The following is a 14,937-nucleotide window of genomic DNA, read 5'->3' as shown; positions in this document are numbered from 1 at the left end:
GGGATAAGGGGATAACTGACTGACTGACAGAGAGACGATCTCACTCTCACACACACACACACACACACGAGTGAGACTGACATATCAAATCCGATTTATATATTTAGCGTTGCTCATTTCTTAAGTATTTATATAAGAGCATGGACCTGTCCTGAATTCAAACTGTGTAAGCCATTTAGGAGGCTGCAAGTGCCTTATCATCATGGTCGAAAGGCATGAATGATGTTCATTGGACTTGGGAAGGCTGGAGAGCACACAGGGAGACACAACAACAATAACAACAACAGTGTGAAAACGTTTCTCTCTCTCTCTCTCTCATTCATGTCAAGCCATCCATAGGCTGTGTGAGATTACTTCTTGGTACAACACATGGCTGAATGCTGTGACATGCTTGGGGGTTATATTACTCCTCAGTCTGGCACTCTGTTACTGACTGGCTCAGCTTCAAGCTCCTCTGCTGTGCTGTTCTGCTGCGAGAGACTGTCTGAGGCCCAAGAGGAAATAATCCACTCCATCTTCCTCCTCCTTCTCTCCTCCCCTGTTTAATTCTATGAACCAAATTGCAAGTGTCACATTGGATCTCATGGTACAGAATGTATGAATTGCTCTGGTTTGAGGTGTGTCCTTTCTTTTTCATTAGAGCGCCTGCGAATTGACATGTTCTACTCCCCAACGGCAATGAAAGGTTAAGAGACTTTCAATGGATGAATCAGCTTTATTTGCACTACAGAGTATACAATACATGAACCTTCCAGTCACAGTCATTAAAAAAGTTATATTTTAAATGAGAAAATGTAGAGGAAAAAATTTAGTATGTTTGGAGTCATCAGACCAATATTGAATCATCTAGGTCAGGGTTTCCCAAAGTCGGTCCTGGGGGCCCCCCTGGGTGCCCGTTTAGTTTTTTGCCTTGGCACTACACAGCTGATTCAAACAATCAAAGCATGATGATGAGTTGGTCATTTGAATCAGCTATGTAGTGCTAGAGCAAAACCCAAAACATGCAGCCGGGGGTGTTTCCCAATCTTTATTAAAGTAGCCTTGGCCTATTGTAATGAGCTGCAATAGTTCCCCTCCTGTTTTCCGTGAATAAGAAGACTTTTGTACACAAAGCAAACACCAAAACATATCTTGTCTCAGATCCCAGAGAAATCTCTTAACATCCCTAAAGAGAAACCCTCATCTTGGCAAACGTTATCTTAGAGAAGGTTTCACCGATCACCCAGAAACTCTTCCCATATCTCATTAAATAAACCCAGACAGGATGTATGATGAATAAGTAATGAGACCATGTATAGAGGATCAAGACACACTGAACCCATCCGTAGTCACTCCGAGTCCAAAGACAGCTACAATTGGCTTGACCATGTTCCAACCTCCAGTCCCCACTCCAAATGGTCATTAGATCCCATCAGTAAGGACCTTCGGGCAGGTGGATCAGATAACCGTCAGATAATTAAGGAATTTAAATCCCATTCTGCACATCACCAAAAGGAAAGAGAGATGTGGGTTTAACAATAATAAAACACCCTAATCTCCTGACTAGAGCTGTCTCTTTCACTCACCCAGGACTTCCAATGCCCATTAAAATAAGGCACAATGCAGGACAAGCCTTTCTTTCATAAAACTTCCCAGATACAAGTGAGATTGGCCACTGTTGCTTGCTGCTTTATGTGGAATTGAGGATTTTACATTGCCTGGTTTATAGTGCAATCCATTTAGACTCTGGTTGGTGCTGGTTTTGCAGCACCAACCTAAATGTTGTTAGTATACCTGTTACTGTTCACAGAGGATGCTGTTAATCTCTCTTTTCTAGGTGGTTAATTGCCGTATGTGTGTCTCCATTGGAAAACATGAATCATTTGGGTCACACTTTATTCAGATAGTCCCGTATAGATGATCTACAGATGGTTATGCTATCAACAAACTATCTGTAGATAAGCAACTGCTTACTAACGTTAGCCAGCTAGCTACAATTCGTAACATATAGTACTTTTTGCAAATTCTTACCTTATAATACGAATTGTAATTCATATAATATCATACGAAATGGGTGATGAACATCCACATATTAATACATACCACATGAAACGTAATATATCAAACTAAATGGAGTGTCTCAGATTTACTTACAGAATAATATGAAGTGCTTTGAGACCAGGTTGCAGGCAGCCAGCCAGCCAGTGTCAGGTGATGAAACATTCTAGAAAACTATTGTCTGACAACAAGATGTTCTGGCACACAACATCTGTGTGCAGTCCCTCCTGACCTGAGCACTTCCATATCCATACCTTTCTATGGGCAGCTTTCAGGGGAATTTTACTCGAAACACAGGAATTTGGATCATTAACAACGCTAATTTGAATTTATTTTTTAAAATGTTGTATTCCTCATTTATATGACATATTGAAAATCAACTCGCGCCCTCCAGTTCTTAATGGTGCGCTTGCGCGCAAAGGTAACGGGAGCTATCCAAGTGCTGAATCTGAAGAGGCGTCCGTCCACTTGTCTCCATTCCAGCAGTGGACAGTCTTCAACGCAAGGAAAGATTATGCTTCAACACCGCTATATGTTTTTGAGAACATACATCTGTTTTCAGTGAGTTTTGAATGAAAGTGAGAACGCCTCATTGAAGACTCGGCGAATTGTGTCACCTCACGACGTTTTTTTTACAGGTTATTTTTTGGCGGCAATGACTCAGAATTTATGATTCTGGGAACCAGTGTTTCATCAAACTAAACTATGATCCTACGGACTGGAATGCCACCTGCGTATTCTCTGTGTGCCACGAGAACACCCAACTGCGCTTTGGTCAGAAATAAAGCGATACTGCTGCTTGGATTGTGTGTTTGACCAGCATTCACATATGGAAGAAATAAAGAAGTGAAGAAATAAAAAATCAAGAGGAATGAATCGCCCCTTTATCAAAGTCTTGACTGCTTTATTTGCATGTTTAATGGAGACCAACAACAGCAGGTAGGTGAATGGCTACGTTATTGGCTATTTAACATAAACAAATAAAACTATTCCAAATCGAATTAGATACTTTCTTGGATGTATGTATATGTAGTCTATTCAACTGTAATATTAATCGTTTGAAAAGGCAAAGTGCGTTGCCATTAAAACAAAGTTTAGGAAATGTAATATGAACCTACCTAAAATGAACACATTATTTCCTCATGGACCTCAAAGTTACTAATGGAAGGTAGAAATCATACAGCTTTAATGTTCAGTCATTAGACTGAAAATATAGCTTAGGATGTGTAGCCAAGCTAATCACTGCCTCTAACTCTGTGGGCGTTGTCAAAACGTTGTGAAATTATAGTAGCCTATGCCGGAGTGACTTATTTCAGAATGTGCATAGCCAATAGGTATACAATGAGGAGAGTCACGATGCCAATTCTCCATTGCAGTGACAAGAGGCTTATTGTACACCTTGTCTGCCAATGTGTTCCACACTATTGTAATTCTCCATAATCATAGAATTTGAATCGCATTTGTGTTTCTCTCAATACCTATTCAGGCCAGGATCATCTTTGGTTGTGTTTAAATAGAAATGTTTTCACCACACTTTGGACTAAGTAGGTGTTTTTCATTTGTTTCTCACAGGGTGGTGGATGCCAAGGAGCATGAGTCCAGATCAGGATCTACTACTAACTTGTCTCCCTCAGACTTTCTGGACTCATTGATGGGTAGAACATCGGGTTATGATGCACGAATAAGACCGAACTTCAAAGGTTGGTTTGTATTTGGCTTTCCTATGACTTGTTTAGTGTGGATTACAAAACATTTGCATAAAATACATCTGGAATTATCAGTGTTTCCACCTATATGGCTATATTTAATTTTCTAGTATTGACATCCCTTACATATAATGATGTAGGTGTAAACATTCCCAACTGAACACACCCTCAACAGTCAATAGGGCATATTTTGAACAATGTATACATTCTCAAAACCCATCAATTGTAAATAAGGCCCATTATGAACATTAATTATGTATTTGTCTATTGATGAAACCCACCCCTTAAATATTTAAAGAAGAATGGCTATCAATCACACTTGTAGACAGTGACATCCTCATCCCTGTAGGACTTATGGGATTGAGCTATCGAACATGAAGGGCTCACACCAGAACCAAGCAGTAGGCTAGATATAGTTTTATATCTCAGCCCACCATCACAACACCCAATAACTAGAGCTATTTCCTCAATTGTCATTTATAGTGTGCAACAGCTATATTTACCATCAGTATTCAACACTAGAAAAACAATAATGAGCTTAAAGTTATAGATGTGGGCCCCAAACCAACGGTGGTGCAACAGTGACGGCCACAGATGAGGGATTGGTTCCTTCTGGCTAGACTGTGGGCTGTTGAGTTCCTCTATTGTTGTGTTGTGGTGAGGGGGAGAGACACAGCATCTGTCACTGTGATGGAGCTGAGTAAGGAGAGGGAAGGGAACTCATTGGTGGGGCTCAGGGAGCAGGTTGGCATTTATTGTCATGAATCTTGCCCTGGAGGCAGCTCTGCAGAGTGGTCACTAGCTAGCACAGCCACAAAGTCATACAATTCATTTCAAACCAAATCAAATCAAATTTATTTATATAGCCCTTCGTACATCAGCTGATATCTCAAAGTGCTGTACAGAAACCCAGCCTAAAACCCCAAACAGCAAGCAATGCAGGTGTAGAAGCACGGTGGCTAGGAAAAACTCCCTAGAAAGGCCAAAACCTAGGAAGAAACCTAGAGAGGAACCAGGCTATGTGGGGTGGCCAGTCCTCTTCTGGCTGTGCCGGGTGGAGATTATAACAGAACATGGCCAAGATGTTCAAATGTTCATAAATGACCAGCATGGTCGAATAATAATAAGGCAGAACAGTTGAAACTGGAGCAGCAGCACAGTCAGGTGGAAGTTGAAACTAGAGCAGCAGCATGGCCAGGTGGACTGGGGACAGCAAGGAGTCATCATGTCAGGTAGTCCTGGGGCATGGTCCTAGGGCTCAGGTCAGTTGAAACTGGAACAGCAGCATGGCCAGGTGGACTGGGGACAGCAAGGAGTCATCATGTCAGGTAGTCCTGGAGCTCAGGTCCTAGGGCTCAGGTCCTCCGAGAGAGAGAAAGAAAGAGAGAAGGAGAGAATTAGAGAACGCACACTTAGATTCACACAGGACACCGAATAGGACAGGAGACGTACTCCAGATATAACAAACTGACCCCAGCCCCCGACACATAAACTACTGCAGCATAAATACTGGAGGCTGAGACAGGAGGGGTCAGGAGACACATTTAAACCTAACCTTAACCACACTGCTAAGCCTAATGCCTAACCTTACATTTTTGTTTTCATTATTTTTACAATATAGCCCATTTTGACTTTGCAGCTGGCTCAGATAGTGGAAATTGCTCAGTTCTTCCTCCAGTGCAAGATTCATGACAATAAACGTCAACGGCAGGCAGGGGCACACCCCAGACAGGGAGGCAGGCAGGCTGGGACAGGAGGGCTGGGAGACTAGTGGCTGGAACAATGCTGAAGAGAAGGCCACTGTGAGGAGAATAGCACAGGAAACCCAGTCTGAGATTGGTCAGCAAGACTCAGCCTCAACACAGAAACATTGGCCCAGATCTATCCACTCTGTCTGGGAGAATGGAAAACAAGTGTAAACAAGACCTCAGAAATTGACTTAAGATCAGGGGAAGACTTGTCTGTTCTGAAAAGCAGAAACAATTTTATGGATATGGGAGAAGGTTGGAGTAGAGGTGAAAAAAAAGTCTGGAGTGAAAAACATGATCTTACCTTGTCTGGTAAATTGATGGACAGAGTCTCTGGCAGATAGATAATTCCAGTCTAATGAGGTGTAATACCACACCAACACATGCGCATGCACGCACACACACACACTTACAGTACATTTGCACATCCATGTACAGTATACAGGGATATACATAGATGATGCTAGTTTATCACTTACAGACCATACTGTGTCACAACTATTCCCCACAGTGCTGCTGGAGCCTGACCTACATTTCCTTGCCGAGGTTGTTGTGCAGAGTTATTCTGTAAAAATGTTGTTACTGACATTAAATGTAGTTGCCCGACTACAAACAGAGGCAAATATTAATACCACCACGTCACATTGAATATTGATGAATACACAGGGGAAGGGCACTGTGCTCACATCTTAACACAGAGACCAAGATTTGGCGCTGCTTTAAAGGGTCTTTGCTGTCTGAGGCTGCTTGGAGAACTCATGTCAGTGAAGGCTGCTTGGAGAACTCATGTCAGTGAAGGCTGCCTGGAGAACTCATGTCAGTGAAGGCTACTTGGCGAACTCATGTCAGTGAAGGCTGCTTGGCGAACTCATGTCAGTGAAGGCTGCTTGGAGAACTCATGTCAGTGAAGGCTGCCTGGAGAACTCATGTCAGTGAAGGCTGCTTGGGGAACTCATGTCAGTGAAGGCTGCTTGGAGAACTCATGTCAGTGAAGGCTGCTTGGAGAACTCATGTCAGTGAAGGCTGCTTGGAGAACTCATGTCAGTGAAGGGCGTTAAGATGACACAGGGTTCACTATTTCCTACTATTTTTTTTCCCACTGTTAATGTATTTACCAGGTATTCTGCCACCAGGCCTCAAAGATATTAGCATAATGCTTGTGACACTAAATTAACTGTTCTGTTTGCATGTGCCACTGTTTAATGCTAGTGTGTGTGTCAACGTGTCTCTCGGTTTGTCTTTCAGCATGTGTTTTTGTCTGTCCTTTAACCCCATCCAGTAAAACATTTGTTGTCATCCTTATTTAGTCAATGATTAGCCCCACTTACCAGGCACCATACTTTTGAAGTCAGTCAGTATTTCTGAACGATACCACTGTTTGTTGAATAATGATCCCGCCATTTTTTTTTACCTGGTCTTATTACTGTACCAGGCCTGCTTTTGAAGACAAACACTTGGTGATGAGATTAATCAACGACTATCTGTAGCTTTATGACTTGCATGGCGTGCTTAGGAGAACAACATGCCTTTCTTATGTTGACAGAAATACATACAGCCCATATTTTGGTGATAGATACATTTATTACACTCAAGTTACGTCCAACAGATATTGCACCACTATCTTCCTCAACCTCCCTCACCTCTATTTGCTAAAGCACCCCGTGTAGATGGCACATGATAATTAAGGGCTAAAAAAACAGAGACTTTTTCTTGTCACCTCATTCTCACTCCATTTCACAGGTCCCCCTGTAAACATTACATGCAATATTTTTATCAACAGCTTTGGGCTCGGTCACAGAGACCAGCATGGTAAGTGTCCCGAACGTCTTCTTGCTTTACCTCTTCCCTGTCAAACATGTCAATGTGCTATCTGTCCTCCAACCTGCAGGTCCCCCAGTTAATGTTACCTGCAACATATTTATCAACAGCTTTGGTTCTATAGCAGAAACTACAATGGTGAGTTGGAGTGTTGTGCTTGGTCATGTTGTCTACAGCCTGGCTATTTTTCTCCTCTGGAGTTTAAGATTTAAATCATCCAATCCAAATAATTTCTTTGCTGTTCATGAGCTAATTTTCCTTTTAGTTTATGGATGTTTTCAACGTTTACTTCTTCATGTGCGATGATTCACTTTGTCCCATCCCCTTAGTCTATTGGCAGCTCCAGGGGGCAAGTATAGCACACTATACTCAAGGCAATATTGGATTGCTATTCCCATGACACTCCCTTGTGCATGTGTTAAGTTAGTTCTGTTTTAATCATTTACACAGTGAACGCAAGCACATAATTCACTTTAATTGCAGCCAATAGCTGTAGGTGTGAGATTTAAGCAGATTGATCGGGTGTAATATCTCAAGACATCCAACTGCCCAAGGGGTAAACAATAGCAAACCTAGAATACGCATTGAGATCCCATTCAATAGTTATATCGCAATGACAGTATTTGCCAGCTGAGCTGGGGTTCAAACATTTGCCCACAATTGTTCAATAACTTGTCACACATAAGCATACACATCTGGGACTGCCAATAGACTGTTGACCGCAAATACACTACTGCCTACCAAATAGGTCTGTTCTGAAAGGGAGAGAAAAGGCATCTCATCTGATACAGTCTGTTCATCAGCTTCTTAAAACCTGCATGAGTCAATACTAAATGCATCTTCAAACTTCAATGAACTTTCTGCGTCTACTTCCTGGGACACCCAAACATCATCTATCTCCTATTATGGCACTTCAGCAATAACAGAGGAAACTGATCATATGGAGCAAGTAACTAAGTTAGACTGATGGCTGCAATTTTTTGATGGCTCTTTTCAACAAATTTGTATCTACTGTAAAAATGTAATTTGGATTTTAGATGATGGTATTGTGCTGTGATTTACAAATATGCATTGAAATCCATGTATTGCATCCATTCATTCATGCTATTATTTATCATATTACAATTCTATGTAAAACAAATAATTGAGCAATTTCTCTAGTTAAGGTTGTGGTCGTCCCACAGTGTCTGTATTCTATTACCATTGATATTAGTATCATTGGTGCAATATTAGATGCCAAATGTAATGCTGCATGTCACTATGATGGAACCAAAAACCTGAGGCAGGCATTTGGCCAACATATTAAGAGGATAATGTTGTTTTGTATTAGCAACACTATCATTCTAAATATGTAAAAGTCCACAGCAAAATAATGTTTTCATGAGTAAGTGACAAGTCATTGACCAGTCATGAGTAAGTGACCAGTGACCAGTCATGAGTAAGTGACCAGACACAACATATTCTAGTCATCAAAAGTAGAGTACTGTATATTTAATGGGGATAGACAAAAGTAGTTAATATGTCAAAATAAAGCCGTTCTAAAGCTGATTTCACTATTTACTCAAGGATTACAGAGTGAACATCTTCCTGCGACAGAAGTGGAGAGACCCTCGGCTGGCATACAGCAAATACCCAGACTCCTCTCTGGACCTGGATCCGTCCATGTTGGATTCTATCTGGAAACCTGACCTGTTCTTCGCCAATGAGAAAGGTGCCAACTTCCATGATGTCACAACAGACAACAAGCTCCTGAGGGTCTTCAAAGATGGTACCGTCCTGTACAGTATCAGGTCAGATGTGGAGCATGCATTGAATGGTGGACTCAACTCTATTGATTGGGGAAATAAGTGAAATAGGCTGGAGAGATGTAGAACAAGGTCACGCAGAACATTTCCTGTTGGAAACATCCAAACAAAGAAAATATTCAAATCCAGTGAAATTTCAGCAGACAGTCGGAGATTCCCTTCAACGTTAGTCTACTTCCAAGCCCTTAACACACATGTAATTACTTTTGTAAGAAACATCAAAGACTACCTCTCTGGTTTCATGGGATTCATCTCAATAAAGCATTCCTTTACCTGGAGGAATTGGCTGCAATATGGTCTCCACTAAAAGTCTCCATAGAAACACAAACTACTTGAGAAGCCAAAAGCTACAGGGAATTTTTCTCCAAAGATGTTTAGAATACGTTCAGGGACGGAGTATGGGAAAAAAAGCCGCTCATGTAGGCTATTAATTTCCACTGGGCATTTGCTTCATCCCTAGCATTGCATGGGATCAGTAAGATGGAATCACTTTGCAGTAGATGCAGCGCACTCGTAGTAGATGAGACATGGGTAACCTTCATACAATAGCCTCCTCCTACAAAAATCACTACTACACTTACATTACATTAAATTTCATTTCATTTCAATATCACTTCAGTCACACAACTCCGCCTCAGATTTAAACCTCAAGGGAACGGAATACTGCAGCTCAATTTTGTCCATTTGGAGAGCTGATTCAGGCGGGGGAGCCCAGGTGTGGAGGGAGGCAGGGGGTTCTGAGAGAACAGATGAAAGGTGGTTAGCCACTCGCTCCATTCATGAGAGAAGAGATGAGAGAGAGAGCAGACTGCACACGACAATACATCTCAGACGCAATAACTGTCCAGTAATGAAAGTGTGATAAGAACCTGCTGAAGGGAATCCCACATGCTGTGTGGGAGGAGGAGGCTCTCAGAGGGGAAGGAGAAAGAGCATTGACTGCAGGAGAGGAGTATATGTTTATCACATACTGTACACAGTAGGCATACACAGCTTGTATTTAAATCTTGAAACAGTAAAAATTAGGTTCCATAAGATTTTTACTTTTACATGCATCTATTGAGTGAGGTATAGAACACAATAATGTAATTAGCCAGTAACTACATAATTTATATAATTTATTTGTACATTCACAAAGAATGCCTGCACAGTTGACTCCTTACCTTTACATGTCTTCTTCAAAGGTTGACTCTCATTCTATCTTGTCCAATGGATCTGAAGAACTTTCCCATGGACATGCAGATCTGTACCATGCAACTGGAGAGCTGTAAGTGACTGCTCCTTACATCCCACATGGTAAAGCACATGCAACATGGTTTGTAAAAATGCTATAACCTCTCAAACATCTTTGCTGTATTCATTCATTTCTCAGTTGGCTACACCATGAATGATTTGATCTTTGAGTGGGAGAGCAAGGACAAAAATCCGGTGCAGGTGGCCGCAGGGCTGACCCTCCCCCAGTTCATCATGAGAGATGAGAAGGAGCTGGGATACTGTACCAAAAGCTACAACACTGGTCAGAGAGCCACACACACACACACTGTACACATTCACAGACATTCTCAGCACACACCACACCATCCCTGATCTGAGGTGTCAGTGTGTTTTGTTCTCCAGGTAAATTCACCTGCATTGAGGTGAAGTTCCACTTGGAGAGACAGATGGGTTACTACCTGATCCAGATGTACATCCCCAGCCTCCTCATTGTCATCCTCTCCTGGGTCTCCTTCTGGATCAACATGGACGCCGCGCCCGCCAGGGTAGCGCTGGGCATCACCACTGTGCTCACCATGACAACCCAGAGCTCCGGCTCCAGAGCCTCCCTTCCTAAGGTAATATTGTTAACCCAAGCAGGGTGAGTGGACAATCTGATGGAGGAGAGAGGGATACTGGGCCATGTTCAGATCAATCAATATTCCATTTCCTACTCATTTTCGAAGTCGTACATAATCAGATACTGCTCATGAAATGTAAATATGCCTAAGGTTGAAGTCTCCATGCTTCCCTGAATTTTGAGTATTGGGTTCTGATTCAAGTGGCCTAGGGCAATAGATAAGCAATCAATAGATTTATATCAAGCGAATATCAATGCATTTGTGAAGTCTTTAATTTTTAAAATCAATAAGTTGCAAAACAGAGAAGAACTTTAAACATTACATTATCACCATATATTGAAGAAATGTATTTAACTTGTTAGAATAGTGATTTAGGTGGTAATATAACATGACTAAATGAAACAGTAGTGTATACACAGCGACAGTACACTGTCAAACACTAAATTGCTATTCACACTTACGCTAGCAAGAGGCCTCCAGTGTGAGTCATCTCTTGAAGATCAATAATTTCCCTACACATTGGACCACACATGACCACGGAGGGCTCGACCACGGAGGGCTCGGCCACGTCAGAGGCCCGAAAGAAAGAAACGCTGATAAATATTAAGATAGGACTTTGAGAGGCCCAACTCACAGCAACAAAAGCTCAATATGCCTAAAGAGCACTCAACAACGTTGAGTTGTTTTCTCTCCATGCAAATGACCTGTCATTTTGAGAGACAGGCGAGGTCATTGTAGGATGAATAAGAGGTCATCCTTCAGATTCTAGCCTCCATCTCACATCCGGCTGGGAGATGAAGGCTTCAGCCTAACTGCTACTGTTTCCTTTATGTTACCTTGGTAATTGAAGCAGCAATTATTTCCTTCCAGTGCTATCGCTGAAATCACTCATATCAATTTCAGCTTTGAAAGTTTAAAGCACTTGTTAGCAAATACCACCCCTCTAATTATGGTGATTTAGAATTTACATCAACTCTGATTAACATAACAAAGCACAATGAGGGAAGATAATAATCCCATTGAAATGTTAATTGACCGATGCATCATGACGCCAGGACATACAAGGATTATGCAGTCCCAGTAAACTATTGTTTGTTTGTTTCTTGTCACAGGTGTCCTATGTGAAGGCCATTGATATCTGGATGGCCGTGTGTCTCCTGTTTGTATTCGCTGCCCTACTGGAATATGCTGGGGTTAACTTTGTTTCCAGGCAACAGAAGGATTTACTTCGCTTGAGGCGAAGACAGAGGCGGACTCACAAGGTAAACAGTCTAGTCTTGAGGAGCATCCCACTGGACACATGCTGCTTAAATCAACGTTGTTTCTACTCCATTTCAATGAAATTACGTTGAACCAACATGGAATAGACATTCAATTGACGTCTGTGCCCAGTGGGATTGCCGTTAGAACAGTCACTGCAAAGCCCAGACTCATTAACCATTTTTAAAGATTGGGAGTTCCACTCCAGTATTTTTTAATTGCTATTGAAGAGATGGGGAGAGACAGGCAAGACTGAGAAAATGTGTGTTGAAAATGCAATATGGGACTAGGATTCGATCAATCCCTCGCTTACACAGGCTTACATGCACCAAAGGCAGGCAGTGCCAGTAACTGCTACACCAAATCCCAGGGCCTCATGGCTGATCATATGAATGGTGTCTTTCAAAAGGAAGTGTGACATGGTGAAACTGGGCTGAATGAACATTTAGGGCAGTCAGAGACTTGCTGACTGAAGTGTGTCAGGTTATCTAAGGTTATCTAAGTGTGTTAGCTTGTTGTTGCTGCTGCAGCAGAGGGAGGGAGGGAGGTAGGGTGTATCTGGGAGACATTCAGCTGTGTCCCCAGTGTTAATGAAGCAGCTGTAGATGTCGCCTGGAGGCATCCTCAGGTAAAGGGTACAACACCTGAGTCACGGGCCAAGAAAAGGACGCAAGAACATGGCTACTGGCCATACACCACAATGTCATAGTGTGTGTGCACATGGGAGTGTGTCTGAAACTCTTTCTCTCCATTGAACAGAAGCAAACTCACCATGGTTCTGCCTTTGTTTTGTTTCACCAGGATGATGACATGAGGGATGGCCGCTTCAATTTCTCTGGTTACGGCATGACTCAGTGTCTGAAGGATGGGTCGGCTGTTAAAAACGCCGTCTCAAACCCCAGCCCAGCACCACCAACCCCTAAAGAGAAAGAGGTGATAAGAAAAAGGTTTGTGGACAGGGCCAAGAGGATTGACACTGTGTCCCGAGCAGCCTTCCCTATGGCCTTCCTCCTCTTCAACATCTTCTACTGGATAACATACAAGGTCATCAGGCATGAGGACATTGGCATGCAGTCAGGGTAGTCGCTCTGCCCGGCAGGTTTTACCTATGGAACCCTCATCTCTCTCTCACTCTAATTTTACTGAATGAGAAATGATTAGACAGCAGTGAGACTACTTTATGTTGTGGGACTGTACATGGAGGAGAGGCACAGTGATGCTGGGGGTGGTGGTGTTCTTTCAGGGATAATTGATAGGTGTTCAAGCAAAATCAAATAGACTAATGCACATGTTTTAGATGAACAAGTGGTGAGGCACAGATATATTCCTATGTGTTAATGCATCCTGGAGATTCTACTGGGTTTTTACTCAAGGCACAGAGCAATGATGTAAAAAGGTGGACCACATTTTATGAGACAATACTGCCTTTGCATTTGTGCAACCTTGCAATGGAGCAACATTCCATGCATTTGTATGTGCAGTAGTCTGGGCTTTAGGGTTAGACTTTTGTGTGGTTTTCATATGAAGGTTGATTTAGAGCAGTTTTATACAATTGTACTGCAGTTCCTCACTGTTTCTACAAGCAGCAGTTCTATACGAGCACAATGTATACACACACACACACGTTTTACTATCCTTGTGGGGACCAAACAATTGATTCCCATTCAAAATCCTATTTTCTCTAACCCCTAAACCAAACTCTGACCTTAACCCTAACCCCAAGACTAAGACTAAAAAATTATTTTTCCTTATTGGGACCGGCAAAATGTCCCCACTTGATTGAATTTTCCTTGTTTTACTATCCTTGTGAGGAGTTCTGGTCCCCTCAAGTATAGTAAAACCAAACACACATCTATAAGGCCTACATGTGTGAAGAGATTAAATCCAGATTTTTATAAGCTACCCAAAGCCTTAGATATCATGGATTTGGAGATAAATGGTAGGCTTCCCTATCTTTCACAAAGCAATCTCTCTTTTCGCTCAGCTGTCTGTCAGAAATGAATGCACTTATTTAAAACTCAGTAAAATTTTGCCTAAAGGTGGTTTGTATTTTCCACTCCCCTTCAACATACAGTTGAAGTCGGAAGTTTACATACACTTATGTTGGAGTCATTAAAACTCGTTTTTCAACCACTCCACAAATGTTTTGTTAACAAATTATAGTTTTGGCAAGTCGGGTAGGACATCTACTTTGTGCATGACACAAGTAATTTTTCCTACAATTGTTTACAAACAGATTATTTCCCCTTATAAATCACTGTATCACAATCCCAGTGGGTCAGAAGTTCACATACACTAAGTTGACTGTGCCTTTAAACAGCTTGGAAAATTCCAGAAAATGATTTAGAAGCTTCTGATAGGCTAATTGACATAATTTGAGTCAATTTGAGGTGTGGATCTATTTCAAGGCCTACCATCAAACTCAGTGCCTCTTTGCTTGACATCTTGGGAAAATCAAAAGAAATCAGCCAAGACCTCAGAAAACAAATTATAGAGCTCCACAAGTCTGGTTCATCCTTGGGAGAAATTTCCAAATGCCTGAAGGTACCACGTTCATCTGTACAAACAATAGTACGCAAGTATAAACACCATGGGACCATGCAGCCGTCATACCACTCAGGAAGGAGATGCATTCTGTCTCCTAGAGATGAACGTTCTTTGGTGCGAAAAGTGCAAATTAATTTCAGAACAACAGCAAAGGACCTTGTGAAGATGCTGGAGGAAACAG

The 14,937-nt window shown here is 41.9% G+C and overlaps 1 protein-coding gene across 1 annotated transcript; it reads left to right on the top strand.

Moving 5' to 3' along the window:
* Positions 1–2,472: 2,472 nt before the first annotated feature.
* On the top strand, positions 2,473–14,335 carry glra2 (glycine receptor, alpha 2). The gene is made up of 9 exons (XM_024389446.2): positions 2,473–2,976; positions 3,610–3,737; positions 7,380–7,447; positions 8,876–9,099; positions 10,299–10,381; positions 10,487–10,630; positions 10,732–10,946; positions 12,062–12,211; positions 13,011–14,335. Exons 1-9 carry the CDS (start codon positions 2,909–2,911, stop codon positions 13,290–13,292), a joined length of 1,362 nt encoding a protein of 453 aa, XP_024245214.1. The 5' UTR covers positions 2,473–2,908; the 3' UTR covers positions 13,293–14,335.
* The last annotated feature ends 602 nt before the right edge of the window (positions 14,336–14,937 follow it).

Source organism: Oncorhynchus tshawytscha, linkage group LG26 (genome assembly GCF_018296145.1).
Source record: "Oncorhynchus tshawytscha isolate Ot180627B linkage group LG26, Otsh_v2.0, whole genome shotgun sequence".
In the NCBI taxonomy this organism is placed as follows: domain Eukaryota; kingdom Metazoa; phylum Chordata; class Actinopteri; order Salmoniformes; family Salmonidae; genus Oncorhynchus; species Oncorhynchus tshawytscha.
The sequence above is the reverse complement of the archived record's forward strand: the minus strand, read 5'-3'. Positions and strand labels throughout refer to the sequence as shown.

What these genes read in the sequence shown, in the direction of transcription:
- glra2 (XM_024389446.2), top strand. Translation starts at nt 2,909, where the DNA reads ATGAATCGCCCCTTTATCAAAGTCTTGACTGCTTTATTTGCATGTTTA. An exon ending in CTATAGCAGAAACTACAATG is followed by an intron (nt 7,448 to 8,875) that starts GTGAGTTGGAGT and finishes TATTTACTCAAG; the next exon opens with GATTACAGAGTGAACATCTT. An exon ending in GACAGAGGCGGACTCACAAG is followed by an intron (nt 12,212 to 13,010) that starts GTAAACAGTCTA and finishes TTGTTTCACCAG; the next exon opens with GATGATGACATGAGGGATGG.